Source organism: Ranitomeya imitator, chromosome 2 (genome assembly GCF_032444005.1).
Source record: "Ranitomeya imitator isolate aRanImi1 chromosome 2, aRanImi1.pri, whole genome shotgun sequence".
NCBI lineage: Eukaryota > Metazoa > Chordata > Amphibia > Anura > Dendrobatidae > Ranitomeya > Ranitomeya imitator.
This window is the reverse complement of record NC_091283.1, coordinates 270623767-270637401: the sequence shown is the minus strand read 5'-3', so window position 1 is coordinate 270637401 and position 13635 is coordinate 270623767. Positions and strand designations below refer to the sequence as shown.

At 51.8% G+C, this 13635-nt stretch overlaps 1 protein-coding gene across 1 annotated transcript in view; it reads left to right on the top strand.

Annotated features, from left to right (window-relative positions):
• The window catches only part of RGS9 (regulator of G protein signaling 9), a 104891-nt gene that overhangs the window by 81540 nt on the left and 9716 nt on the right, over positions 1 to 13635 (top strand). Inside the window, exons 13-17 of the mRNA XM_069749218.1 lie at positions 8507 to 8622; positions 10547 to 10634; positions 12181 to 12319; positions 12395 to 12477; positions 13150 to 13264. Coding sequence (XP_069605319.1) covers positions 8507 to 8622; positions 10547 to 10634; positions 12181 to 12319; positions 12395 to 12477; positions 13150 to 13264 — 541 coding nt within the window. The remainder of the gene's footprint in view (positions 1 to 8506; positions 8623 to 10546; positions 10635 to 12180; positions 12320 to 12394; positions 12478 to 13149; positions 13265 to 13635) is intronic.

The following is a 13635-nucleotide window of genomic DNA, read 5'->3' as shown; positions in this document are numbered from 1 at the left end:
AGGATTATCGATCCAACTACAAGAAGGGCAATCAGTACTAGACAAGCTTGTTGAAGGAATCCCTTGAGCCCACCCAACCAACCGGAAAAGAAAGATGTGTCTACTCCTGCATTAGTTTTTAATTCTGCTGCTAACCCATTTATCTTTTTAAGGGCTATCATGGTCTTTCCATTTACCCCAGAGTTCTGAGGGATATAGGCACAACATTCCTCTCCCACCATCCCACAGACTCCTCCTTTCTCAGCTAAGATCATATCAAGGGCTAGTCGGTTTTGGAGGGTCATTCTAGTGTTAGGGCCTAATTCCTCAACTATACCTTGGAAAGCATCACAGATAAAATTGACAAACCTTTGTTCACTGTAATATATGTATATTTGATCCAAACAACATTTTTATTAATCTGCACCGGTGGGATTATAGAAGCAAAAGCAGCATAGATCTGGTTCTGGGCTTTAAATTGGTCAGGCACCCCCCTTGGCACTCCAATGGCATCGACATATACCAATGGATTTTCTTCATAACTCATGTGGAGCTGATCGAGACTTCTCCTCTTTCTGGTATATTCATCAGGTGTCTCCGGATCCCAAGGTAAAATCTTAAACTGCACAGCTAGTTTAACAAGGGTGCATTGACCTGTCCAGGCATTAGGCAATCTAGGACGGAGCTTACCATCTCCACATAACCAATAAATGTCGTACATGTACTGTGTATGATTAACTAGCAAATCAGTATCTAGAGAACTGTTCTCTTTGCAGAAACCTGTCTCGAAGACCCCTACTGGTGTACCTGTAGTGTCGTGGGAATTATAGCAGGTATAATTATCAGCTAATACGGTTATCCCTCCTGGGACGTTTAGTTTAGGTGCTTCATGAATTAGTGGGACATAATCTGAGCAATCAGTGGACTTCAAATCCTTCAACAGATTCATAACACAGGCAGTGGTATTGTTATCAGGAAAAAACAATGCATGTGTGTGTAGATATATATTCGCTGCAGCACAAGCAATACATCCTACAGAGATATTCTGGACTCTTACATTGTATCTTACCCATTCTAACCATACATTTTTCCTTGGGGCTGTTTGTGTTTCTATGGAGAAGACTTCTTGCCAACGAAGACCTGGAATGGGGATTACTTTGTTAACTATATTTTGCAAACATTCACCTGGGCCTGTTTTAGCTGTACTGGTAACGGGGGCCTTGGTTGGTCTGAAGCTAATATCCTGGAGCTGTATATGGCTTAAATTCCCATAGTATCCACTATTAAACACATTATGACAATATCTTCCCAGCACAATTGTTATCTCTGGTAACACATATATAATACTGGATAATTCCCTCTACCACCCGCTGAGTCTCGGGGCACTTGACTACATCGCAGAAATCAAATCACCAGATATTTACCGGGGCCGTTAGGTTTACCCAGAGAATAGTGGCGCCGGAATTCTTATTTACAATAGGGGCCGAGGAGGTAGGGGCGAGGATGGCCCCCAGCCTCAGGACCAAAAACAACAGCAACATTTTCCTTCGATCACCCCTGTGACTAAGCGCTGGTTCGGTCTCTTTTGCAGTGTGAAGCGTAGATCCAGGTGCTCTTTCCTTCAAGTTTTACTGACATAGCTTTTCACGACCATAAAACCACCAGGCTTCAAATTGTGACCAATATCGGTTTCTGCTGAATCTGGAAGGGAAAAAGAAACTAAAACATGGGTGTTAGCAACATTTTTACTAAGCTGAATAACATATTGAACAGCACGGTCAGTTTCTTCTGACAACTACTGAGACTGGAAATTTGCAACTGAGAACCTAGCACCAAACAATATCTCATATGGGGACAGGCCATATTTTGCAATAGGGGTAGTACGAATATATAAGAGCCCTGGCCATGGAGCCGTAGTCTCCTGCATCATTTTGGTCAATTGTCCCTTCAGCGTGCCGTTCAGCCTCTTAACTTTCCCACTGGATTGTGGAGAGTATGGAGGGCTACAGTGGATCCAAGCATTGTCAGAACCTCCTGATACACATGAGAAGGAAAGTCCGGGCCTTGGTCACTTTCAACAACTTCTGGAACACCATATCTGCATATAACTTCCATCACCGGTTTCTTTGCTGTGGTCTTTGCAGTCACGTTGGTAACGGGGAATACTTCTGGCCAACTGGAGAACATATCGACAACCACCAGACAATATTCATACCTTCCAGACTTAGGCAACGTGATGTGGTCCACCTGGAGCCTTTGGAAAGGATAGTCGGGCTTAGCAAGATGCTTTGGGGGTACACGTTGAAGTTGACCGGGATTGCAGGTCTGACTGATGCCTCGATATGTGGGCCCATGCGCCCACGTGGCAATAGCAGGGTACATCCGCTTAGGGAGACACACAAGTTGGTCCTTTTTCCAGCGACCATTGTCCATACGTGCTCCATCAGCTTTCCACTGCTTCACTTCTTCCTTTGGGGACATTCTCGGCATCGTCATTAAGCGGTCTTGCGGGGTCCGGCAGAAAACCTCAGTCTGGCATAGATCATCAGGTTCCTGTAGAGTCAATGTTTCTTGTTACTGTTTACGCTGAGAGCGTGTGGTCACCATAGCTGGTATGGTCAGTTCAACGGGTAGGAGAGCAGCGGCTTTTGCTTGCATATCTGCAGAGGCGTTACCAACAGTCTGTTTACTGTTCCATAGCACCGTGCTCCTTATCTTTGATAATGGCCACCTGGGTAGGTAATTCGATTGAGTCCATAAGGGTTTAACAGCTTCAGCATTCTTCACTGGGTCCCGGCGGTAGTAACAAATCCTCGATTGGTCCATAGAGCTCCGAAATCATGAGCAATACCAAATGCATACTGTGAGTCCGTGTATATTAGCCCGCCTGTCTTTGGCCAGAGTACATGTAGTAGGCAGAGCCTGACGTTCTGCTTCTTGTGCTGACAGGGTGGGAGGGAGTGCAGGTCCGTGCACTACAGTGTCTTCCGTAGTAACAGTGTATCCGGTGTGAAATCTGCCAAAATCATCACCATATCTTAAACAGTCTTTCAGGGCCTTGTAGAGAAATTGCATTATGCGGGATGCGTCCGGTATCCACTGACAACAATAAGTACATAGTCCAAGAAAACGTTGGAGTTCAGTCTCATCCTTTGTAGCTGACGGCTATTTTTCTTTCTTCTGTGAGGTGTCTGGCACCCTGAAGGAGACAGTGACCCAAAAATATCACTTGACCAAGGCAGAACCGAAGTTTCAAGGCCGAAACCCGACAGTTCAGATCTGCCAGATACTTGCGAAAACTAACAGTGGCAACAATGGCTTCCTGCTCTGTCTGTGTACACAACAAAAAACAAAAAAAAAACAAAAAAAATTACCCACAAACTGAAGCAGCATAACATAAGGATATTCTAACTGCCAGGGTTAACAACACAAAAAATAGGGGGGATAATTTTTTTTTCAACTGATTGGGAAAGGACATGTGAGATACACATCTCATTATATTCATCTGCATAGGGGTTATATAACGTAAGGACCATCTGACCATCATCTTGGCTCACCAACTCTCTAGGTCTGCTTAGGTGCACTTATACGTCCATCATATTGTCTTTGTCTGTATAATGGGAAAGGTTTTTTCTCAGGGTCAGCCAATTATTTTAGCGTAGCTAGCTAGTCAGAGGGCTTCCAGGGATAATACTCCTGTATCTGTCTTACAGCACCTGATGTGGTTGGTTCTCTGGTGGTGGGGGGTGACTAGATGACCGGTTGGGGGTGACATGACATGCTGGTCTACAGCTCCTTCCCAAAAGGATTACGTCAGCTTAGGGTACCGTCACACTATAACATTTCGATCGCTACGACGGTACGATTCGTGACGTTCCAGCGATATCGTTACGATATCGCTGTGTCTGACACGCAGCAGCGATCAGGGATCCTGCTGAGAATCGTACGTCGTAGCAGATCGTATGGAACTTTCTTTCATCGCTGGATCTCCCGCTGTCATCGCTAGATCGGTGTGTGTGACACCGATCTAGCGATGCGATCCAGCGATGCGTTCGCTTGTAACCAGGATAAACATCGGGTAACTAAGCGCAGGACCGCGCTTAGTTACCCGATGTTTACCCTGGTTACAAGCGTTAAACTAAAAAAAAACAAACAGCACATACTTACATTCTGGTGTCCGTCAGGTCCCTTGCCGTCTCTGCTTCCCGCACTGTGACTGCCGGCCGTAAAGTGAAAGCAGAGCACAGCGGCTGTGCTTTCACTTTACGGCCGGCAGTCACTGAGTGCGGGAAGCAGACTGCAAGGGACCTGACGGACACCAGAATGTAAGTATGTGCTGTTTGTTTTTTTTTAGTTTAACGCTTGTAACCAGGGTAAACATCGGGTAACTAAGCGCGGTCCTGCGCTTAGTTACCCGATGTTTACCCTGGTTACTCAGGGACCTCGGCATCGTTGGTCGCTGGAGAGCTGTCTCTGTGACAGCTCCCCAGCGACCACACTACGATTTACCTACGATCACGGCCAGGTCATATCGCTGGTCGTGATCGTAGGTAAATCGTATAGTGTGACGGTACCCTTACTCCCAAAGTTAATGTCCCCACTACCCACTATCCTGTGTCAGCTTATCACTACATGTGATCTTATCTGGACAGGATTCAGTGTAATTCACTTAGGTTTGGTTGCAGCACAGATTATACAAGTATTTCTCCAGTCTCAGATTTCCAGACACAGGGTTAAAATGAATATTGGAGCCTAAGACTGGATTTGTGTAAGGGAGGGGGAGCTGGAGCTGAAGTCTTCTGCTTCTTGGGCCACTGATAAGGAAGCGAGCTGCGAGTTGTGTCCTTGAAGCTGCGAGGGGAGGGGGACTAGAGAGCGAGTGAGGATCGCTGCAGCTGCTGATACAGACTGGGTTAAGTTCTTCTGGAAACTTTGGCCCCCCTTTCTCTGGCCGGCAGCACAAAGAGGAGAAGTCAAAAAACAATTTGCGCAGGGGTTCACCCCTCCCATCAGCTTCAAACACACAGATAAGAATTTACAGCATTCCTCAACACAAAAGAAGAAAAACAACAACGTACCTATTTGACTCCCCCCTCCCATGGGGTGTTTTGGAAAACCACAGTAATGGAATACAGCAATTCTCAGACTCAATTAATTTCTACAAAACCTTCACACAACTCGTTTGCCAGGACACCCTAGAAAAACTAATAATTGAGGTATTTTATAGCCAAACACGGGCTCTGCATCCTTTCATCTTTCCTCTCCGTCAACCTTTTTGCTCGTTCTTTAAACCTCGCGCAACTCGCAGATGAGCTTGCACTTGTTCTAACAGTCCTTCATCTTTCAACATTCTTGACTGCTTTCTTGCCCTCCCGTGACTCTACTATTGTCTTGACTTCCACAGCATCCTCATCTAACCTGTGGGGCACGGACTTCTTCTTTAAGAGACGTAACATGACTCACAGAATACTACGCCCTTCTGCAGTAGGCCGCTGACAGCGACAGCAACACTTGTGTCCTAACACGGAGCCTTGCGCTCCACGTGTTATGAATAAAGAGCCTCGCGCTCAATATTTTTCCCTAACCTGAACACCAGTGATTACAGTCTGCCCTGTCACGATATTCTAAACGTTGGGAGGCTGTCTCCTAGTGAGACCCCTCCACTGTGTTTCTGGTGGTCCCCCTCTTGGGACGTCTTAATTACCGATATGTGCAAGTGTGTGCAAGTGTTTCTGGTGGTCCCCCTCTTGGGATGTCTTAATTACCGATATGTGCAAGTGTGTGCAAGTGTTTCTGGTGGTCCCCCTCTTGGGACGTCTTAATTACCGATGTATGTGCGTGCAATATCACAGAGGCTACGTCTCCTATCCCTTCCTCTCATCCGCCCCCAATCTACAAACTTCTCAATCTTTCACTCTATCACTACTAGGCAACAGTCACGGGTAGGGTGGTTGAATGGAGTACAATGACCGGTGGAGGAGGTGTGGTGTACACGAGGACGCGCAGAGTGCGACGTCTCTCAGTTGCTGGTTTCGAAGCGTGGCACGGGATCGCGCTCGGTCTCACCACTCGACCGGTCACTCCCCGGACTCAAGGAGACCACAGACTAACCAATAACGGCTGAAACACTAGCAAGTGTGACACATACATAGTATGCATTCTCCACTTACCGTGCTTAGAGGGTGATCAGTCCTCGAGGTCAGCCACTACGGGTGTCGTCCACGGACGTCCAGGCATGGGTCCAGGGGGTCTCGGATCGCGGGCCACGCCCCACGTTGGTTGCGCCAAATTGTCGGGGTCGTCACGACAATACCCTTCATCCACCAGTCATTCCAAATCAGATTAAGAGCATGTTGGTACCGGATAAGAATGAGTCAGACACAATGCTGGTTCAAACTCATTGCACGCTCGTGTGTAACGTCACAGCAACAACTGAACTTTATTTTCTAAAACACAATATTACATGGTCCATTGGGGGAAGGTGTGCAGAGGGCGGGGTTAGGCGGGGGTTAAGCAATGTATCTAGTATTCAGTCCTTCTGATTGGCTCTGACATCATCTGATGAATCTTCCTTTGTCCACATCTTGTCCACATCGCTTTAAGTATCATTTCCAGAGAAATGATACTTGTCCTTCTGGAATGTATAACTTGTTCCTTTGAGTGAAAGTGGGGCAAAGCTGAATACTGGCAGCCATCTTAAATACAGTTAAATTTGCATTAGCAAGCAAAGGGGAAAAACTTATTGTTTCACAGCATAAGAATATATATATGTACAAAAGTGTATAAAGACATATATTTTCACCTTGACAGTAATAGGAGGGGACCTAGCACTGATCCTTAAGGAACCGCAGCATTAAGAATAGGAGACCTAGGACTGACCCTAAGGAACCTCAATAGTAAGAGGAGGGAACCTAGGAGTGACCCTGAGAAACCCCCGACACAGTAAGAAAGGTGACCTAGGACTGAACTTCAGAAACCCCAACAGTAAGACGAGGGGATCTAGGACTGACCCTGAAGAACTCTAAGAGTAAGAGAGGACCTAGGACTGAACCTTGAGGAACCTCAACATTAAGAGACCTAGGACTGACCCTGAGGAACCCCGACTGTAAGAGGTCGCCTAGGACTGACCCTGAGGAACCCCAACAGTAAGAGAAGAGGACCTAAGACTGAGCTTTCAGGAACCTCAATATTAAGAGGAGACCTAGGACTGACCCTGAGGAACCCCGACAGTAAGAAGATGGGGACCTAGGACTGACCCTGAGAAACCCCGACAGTAAGAAGATGGAGACCTAGGGCAGAGCCTTGAGGAACCCAGACAGTAATAAGATGGGGACCTAGGACTGAGCCTTGAGGAACCCGGACAGTAAGAAGATGGGGACCTAGGACTGAGCCTTGAGGAACCCCGACAATAAGAGGAGCTGGCAGATGATACACTGAAGGAGTGGACAGATTTGTAGGAGGAGAACCAGGAGAAAACGATGTCCTTGAGACGGAGCAGAGCATAGTGATGAGGAGCTGGTTGTCTGCGGTGTCAGATGCTGCAGAGATCCAGGAGAATTAGCATGGAGTAGTGACCATTAGATTTAGCTGTTAGGTAGGTCATTAGAGACTTTTTAGTGAGGGCAGATTTTGTAGAGTGTAAAGAGCGGAAACCAGATTGTAAGGATGAAGAGCGTTATCTGAGAGACAGCGGATCAGACGGAGTGGAGTGAGTGTTCCAGGAGTTTACAGATGAAGGTAGATTAGAGATTGGTGTGTTGTCAGTAGTGCAGTTGTGGTCGAGGGTTTTTTTTTTTTAGTAGAGGTGTTATGATGGTACGTGTGACGGAGGAAAAGGTACCGGAAGAAAGAGAGAGGTTAAATATTTTAGTTAGGTGGTGACAGCCGGGGAGAGGAACTGGAGGAGATGTGAGGGAATAGGGTCACTGGTGTAGGTTTTAGGGCAAGAAACAGCTAGGAGCCAGGTAGCTTCTTCTTCTGTGACAGGTTTGAAGGAAAGTGAACTTGAGGTGTGGGAGGGAAGGGGGTCCAGGCTCTGAGGGGGTTGTGCTAAAATGTCCTGGTGGATGATTTCATCTGGAAAATAAGGGGCAGATCCTCCCCACTGAGGTTGGTGACCGGGGTCTGTACGTCAGGACTAAGTGGAAGGTTTCGCACAGTCTTTTTTTTTAATTGCCGGCTAGTGGTGTGAGGAGGGCGATAAAGTCGCTTGTTTGGCCGGATGGAGGCAGAGTTATAAGTTTTGAGCATGAACTTATAGTGGATGAAGTCTTCTGACAATCGTGATTTTCTCCACTGACGTCCGGCCCCTGGAGCTACGCTGAAGACGTGTCTGTAACGTGTCAGGGTCACCGTCATCTGTGTCGGGTCGTTCTGTGTGTGTCAAGTGCTATCAGTCTCGTACCCAACTGAACCCACCACCGCCGCTCTCCCCATCGAAAGGGGGCACCTGGAAAGGGCTGCACGCAGCTCATTATGCAGTGAGGACTTGACACCGGCCCTTTAATTTAAAGTCTTCTCGTTTCAGAGTGGATATTCCTACAAAGCTGCGAGTCGAGCGCTGGACGTTCAACTTTAGTGAGCTGATCCGGGATCCGAAAGGAAGGCAAAGCTTCCAGCAATTCCTGAAGAAAGAGTTCAGCGGTAACGTGAAATTGATCATCCTCCGGACTCCTCTGTAATCCGTCCTCCTCCCTCTGTCCTCTTCCCTCCGGCCTCCTCTGTCCTTCGTCCTCTTCCCTCCGGCCTCCTCTGTCCTTCGTCCTCTTCCCTCCGGCCTCCTCTGTCCTTCGTCCTCTTCCCTCCGGCCTCCTCTGACCTTCGTCCTCTTCCCTCCGGACTCCTCTGACCTTCGTCCTCTTCCCTCCGGCCTCCTCCCTCCGGACTCCTCTGTCCTTCGTCCTCTTTCCTCCGGACTCCTCTGTCCTCCTCCCTCCGGACTCCTCTGACCTTCGTCCTCTTCCCTCCGGCCTCCTCTGTCCTTCGTCCTCTTCCCTCCGGACTCCTCTGTCCTTTGTCCTCTTCCCCCCCGGCCTCCTCTGACCTTCGTCCTCTTCCCTCCGGCCTCCTCCCTCCGGACTCCTCTGACCTTCGTCCTCTTCCCTCCGGCCTCCTCTGACCTTCGTCCTCTTCTCTCCGGCCTCCTCCGACCTTCGTCCTCTTCTCTCCGGCCTCCTCTGTCCTTCGTACTCTTCCCCCCCCCCGGCCTCCTCTGACCTTCGTCCTCTTCCCTCCGGCCTCCTCCCTCAGAACTCCTCTGTCCTTCGTCCCCCTCCCTCCGGACTCCTCTGTCCTTCGTCCTCTTCCCCCCGGCCTCCTCGGACCTTCGTCCTCTTCCCTCCGGACTCCTCTGACCTTCGTCCTCTTCCCTCCGGCCTCCTCCCTCCGGACTCCTCTGTCCTTCGTCCTCTTTCCTCCGGACTCCTCTGTCCTTCGTCCTCTTTCCTCCGGACTCCTCTGTCCTCCTCCCTCCGGACTCCTCTGACCTTCGTCCTCTTCCCTCCGGCCTCCTCTGTCCTTCGTCCTCTTCCCTCCGGACTCCTCTGTCCTTTGTCCTCTTCTCCCCCGGCCTCCTCTGACCTTCGTCCTCTTCCCTCCGGCCTCCTCCCTCCGGACTCCTCTGACCTTCGTCCTCTTCCCTCTGGCCTCCTCTGACCTTCGTCCTCTTCTCTCCGGCCTCCTCCGACCTTCGTCCTCTTCTCTCCGGCCTCCTCTGTCCTTCGTACTCTTCCCCCCGGCCTCCTCTGACCTTCGTCCTCTTCCCTCCGGCCTCCTCCCTCAGAACTCCTCTGTCCTTCGTCCCCCTCCCTCCGGACTCCTCTGTCCTCCTCCCTCCGGACTCCTCTGTCCTTCGTCCTCTTCCCCCCGGCCTCCTCTGACCTTCGTCCTCTTCCCTCTGGCCTCCTCTGTCCTTCGTCCTCTTCCCTCCGGACTCCTCTGACCTTCATCCTCTTCCCTCCGGCCTCCTCCCTCCGGACTCCTCTGTCCTTCGTCCTCTTTCCTCCGGACTCCTCTGTCCTCCTCCCTCCGGACTCCTCTGACCTTCGTCCGCTTCCCTCCGGCCTCCTCTGTCCTTCGTCCTCTTCCCTCCGGACTCCTCTGACCTTCGTCCTCTTCCCTCCGGCCTCCTCCCTCCGGACTCCTCTGACCTTCGTCCTCTTCCCTCCGGCCTCCTCTGACCTTCGTCCTCTTCTCTCCGGCCTCCTCTGACCTTCGTCCTCTTCTCTCCGGCCTCCTCTGTCCTTCGTCCTCTTCCCCCCGGCCTCCTCTGACCTTCGTGCTCTTCCCTCCGGCCTCCTCCCTCAGAACTCCTCTGTCCTTCGTCCCCCTCCCTCCGGACTCCTCTGACCTTCGTCATCTTCCCCCCGGCCTCCTCTGACCTTCGTCATCTTCCCCCCCGGCCTCCTCTGACCTTCGTCATCTTCCCTCCGGCCTCCTCTGTCCTTCGTCATCTTCCCTCCGGTCTCCTCTGTCCGGACTCCTCTGTCCTTCGTCCTCCTCCCTCCTGTGTCCCATGCACAGGTGACATATGCAGGTGATGGTACGCCTCTTGTCTCCTCTCGGTCAGGGGAGAACATGAGCTTCTGGGAGGCCTGTGAGGACCTGAAATACGGAGACCAGTCCAAGGTGAAGGAGAAAGCGGAGGAGATTTACAAGTGAGTGAGGTCAGCGCAGAGGGTCCGTTCCTGTGTGTCCGATACATGAGGGTGTGCAGAGGCTCCATGGAAGCACACCATAGTCCTGAACCAGCAACATGCTCTCACAGCTGAGATTTGCTACAGTGTATCAAGTAAAGACCTCAATGGAGAAATTACTTCACTGATACAGTGTAACAAACCCTCACATGGAGGAAGAGCAAAGCAGAAAGTCTCTGCTCTGCAGGTTATTCCTCCCCAGCCTCACATCTCGCCCTCTGCAGGCTATTCCTCCCCAGCCTCACATCTCACCCTCTGCAGGTTATTCCTCCCCAGCCTCACATCTCGCCCTCTGCAGGCTATTCCTCCCCAGCCTCACATCTCGCCCTCTGCAGGTTATTCCTCCCCAGCCTCACATCTCGCCCTCTGCAGGCTATTCCTCCCCAGCCTCACATCTCGCCCTCTGCAGGCTATTCCTCCCCCGGCCTCACATCGCACCTCTGCAGATTATTCCTCCCCAGTCCCACATCTCGCCCTCTGCAGGCTATTCTTCCGCAGCCTCACATCTCGCCCTCTACAGGTTATTCCTCCCCCGGCCTCACATCTCACCCTCTGCAGGCTATTCCTCCCCCGGCCTCACATCTCACCCTCTACAGGCTATTCCTCCCCCGGCCTCACATCTCACCCTCTACAGGCTATTCCTCCCCCGGCCTCATATCTCACCCTCTACAGGTTATTCCTCCCCCGGCCTCACATCTCACCCTCTGCAGGCTATTCCTCCCCCGGCCTCACATCTCACCCTCTGCAGGTTATTCCTCCCCCCGGCCTTATATCTCACCCTCTACAGGTTATTCCTCCCCAGCCTCACATCTCACCCTCTGCAGGCTATTCCTCCCCCAGCCTCACATCTCACCCTCTACAGGCTATTCCTCCCCAGCCTCACATCTCGCCCTCTGCAGGTTATTCCTCACCCGACCTCACATCTCACCCGCTGCAGGTTATTCCTCCCCCAGCCTCACATCTCGCCCTCTGCAGGTTGCTCCTCACATCTCGCCCTCTGCAGGTTGCTCCTCACATCTCACCCTCTGCAGGTTGCTCCTCACATCTCGCCCTCTGCAGGTTGCTCCTCACATCTCGCCCTCTGCAGGTTGCTCCTCACATCTCGCCCTCTGCAGGTTGCTCCTCACATCTCGCCCTCTGCAGGTTGCTCCTCACATCTCGCCCTCTGCAGGTTGCTCCTCACATCTCGCCCTCTGCAGGTTGCTCCTCACATCTCGCCCTCTGCAGGTTGCTCCTCACATCTCGCCCTCTGCAGGTTGCTCCTCACATCTCGCCCTCTGCAGGTTGCTCCTCACATCTCGCCCTCTGCAGGTTGCTCCTCACATCTCGCCCTCTGCAGGTTGCTCCTCACATCTCGCCCTCTGCAGGTTGCTCCTCACATCTCGCCCTCTGCAGGTTGCTCCTCACATCTCGCCCTCTGCAGGTTGCTCCTCACATCTCGCCCTCTGCAGGTTGCTCCTCACATCTCGCCCTCTGCAGGTTGCTCCTCACGTCTCGCCCTCTGCAGGTTGTTTCTCGCCCCCGGTGCCAGACGCTGGATTAATATTGATGGGAAGACGATGGACATCACGGTGAAGGGGCTGAAGCACCCGCACCGCTATGTGCTGGATGCTGCTCAGACGCACATCTACATGCTGATGAAAAAGGTGTGTGGTGGCTGCGAGGGTCCGCGCTGCCCCCTCCGCTCCACCGCTGCTGCCATGTCTTCTTTCTTTTAGTAGGATTCTTATGGCAGGTACCTGAAGTCGCCCATCTACAAGGAGATACTGAGCAAAGCCGTGGTACCGCAGGAGACCAAGAAGAGGTAAGTGCCCGGAAGGCGTGGATAACGGGGGGCCGAGGATTACGGGGGGCGGCAGATAACGAGAGAGGCAGACAACGAGGGGATGACGGGGGCCGAGGATAAAGAGGGAGGCAAGCAACGAAGGGATGACGGGGCAGGGAAATAACGAGGGAGGCAAACAACGAGATAACGAGTGAGGCAAACAACGAGGGGATGACGGGGGCGGAGGATAACGAGTGAGGCAAACAACGAGGGGATGACGGGGGTGGGGGATAACGAGTGAGGCAAACAACGAGGGGATGACGGGGGCGGAGGATAACGAGTGAGGCAATAAACGAGGGGATGGCGGGGGATAACGAGTGAGGCAAACAACGAGGGGATGACGGGGGCGCAGGGATAACGAGTGAGGCAAACAACATGGGGATGACGGGGGCGGGGGATAACGAGGGAGGGAGATAACAAGTGGATGAAGGGGCAGTCTGGAGGATAAGACATGATGTAGCAGCAGAATAGTGAGTGCAGCTCTGGAGGTGACTGGAGGGTAAGACATGAAATAACAGCAGAATAGTGAGTGCAGCTCTGGAGGTGACTGGAGGATGAGCTCTGATGCCGTGGTGAGTCTTCTCTGCAGGTTGCCCTGGTGGACATGTCTGCCAATAATCCATGTAGTGACGTCTGTCCCTTCTCCAGCAGTAACTTTCCGCTGATGAGACGCCATCGCAGGTCGAGCCCGAGCCCGGTGATCCTGCGGCAGCTGGAGGAGGAGGCGAAAGCCAAGGAGGCGGCCAACACCGTGGACATCACCCAGGTCATGAGCAAGCTGGACCGCCGAAACCAGCCGCAGCAGCCGCCGCCCGCCAAAGCCACCTAGCTGGGCCCCTCACTGCTCTGGGCCCCTGACTGCTCCGGGCCCCGCAGGCTATAGTCCTAGCGGCAGCTCCCTCCTCGGCCACTAGATGTCACCCCACTGTGTAGAGTGGATGATGGTAGTAATTACGGGGCTGCCGGAGGTCACTGGGCTGCAGCTCTTACCCAGGAGCCACTGCACAGTCTGTATCCTCAGCACCTCTGCCTCCTGTCAGTGAATGGAAGCACAGCGTGTTTACAGCCAGCACAACATGCTTCTCACAGCTGCCACTGTGTTACAGTGTGTCAGTGCAGCAGTAATGTTCCCATTCA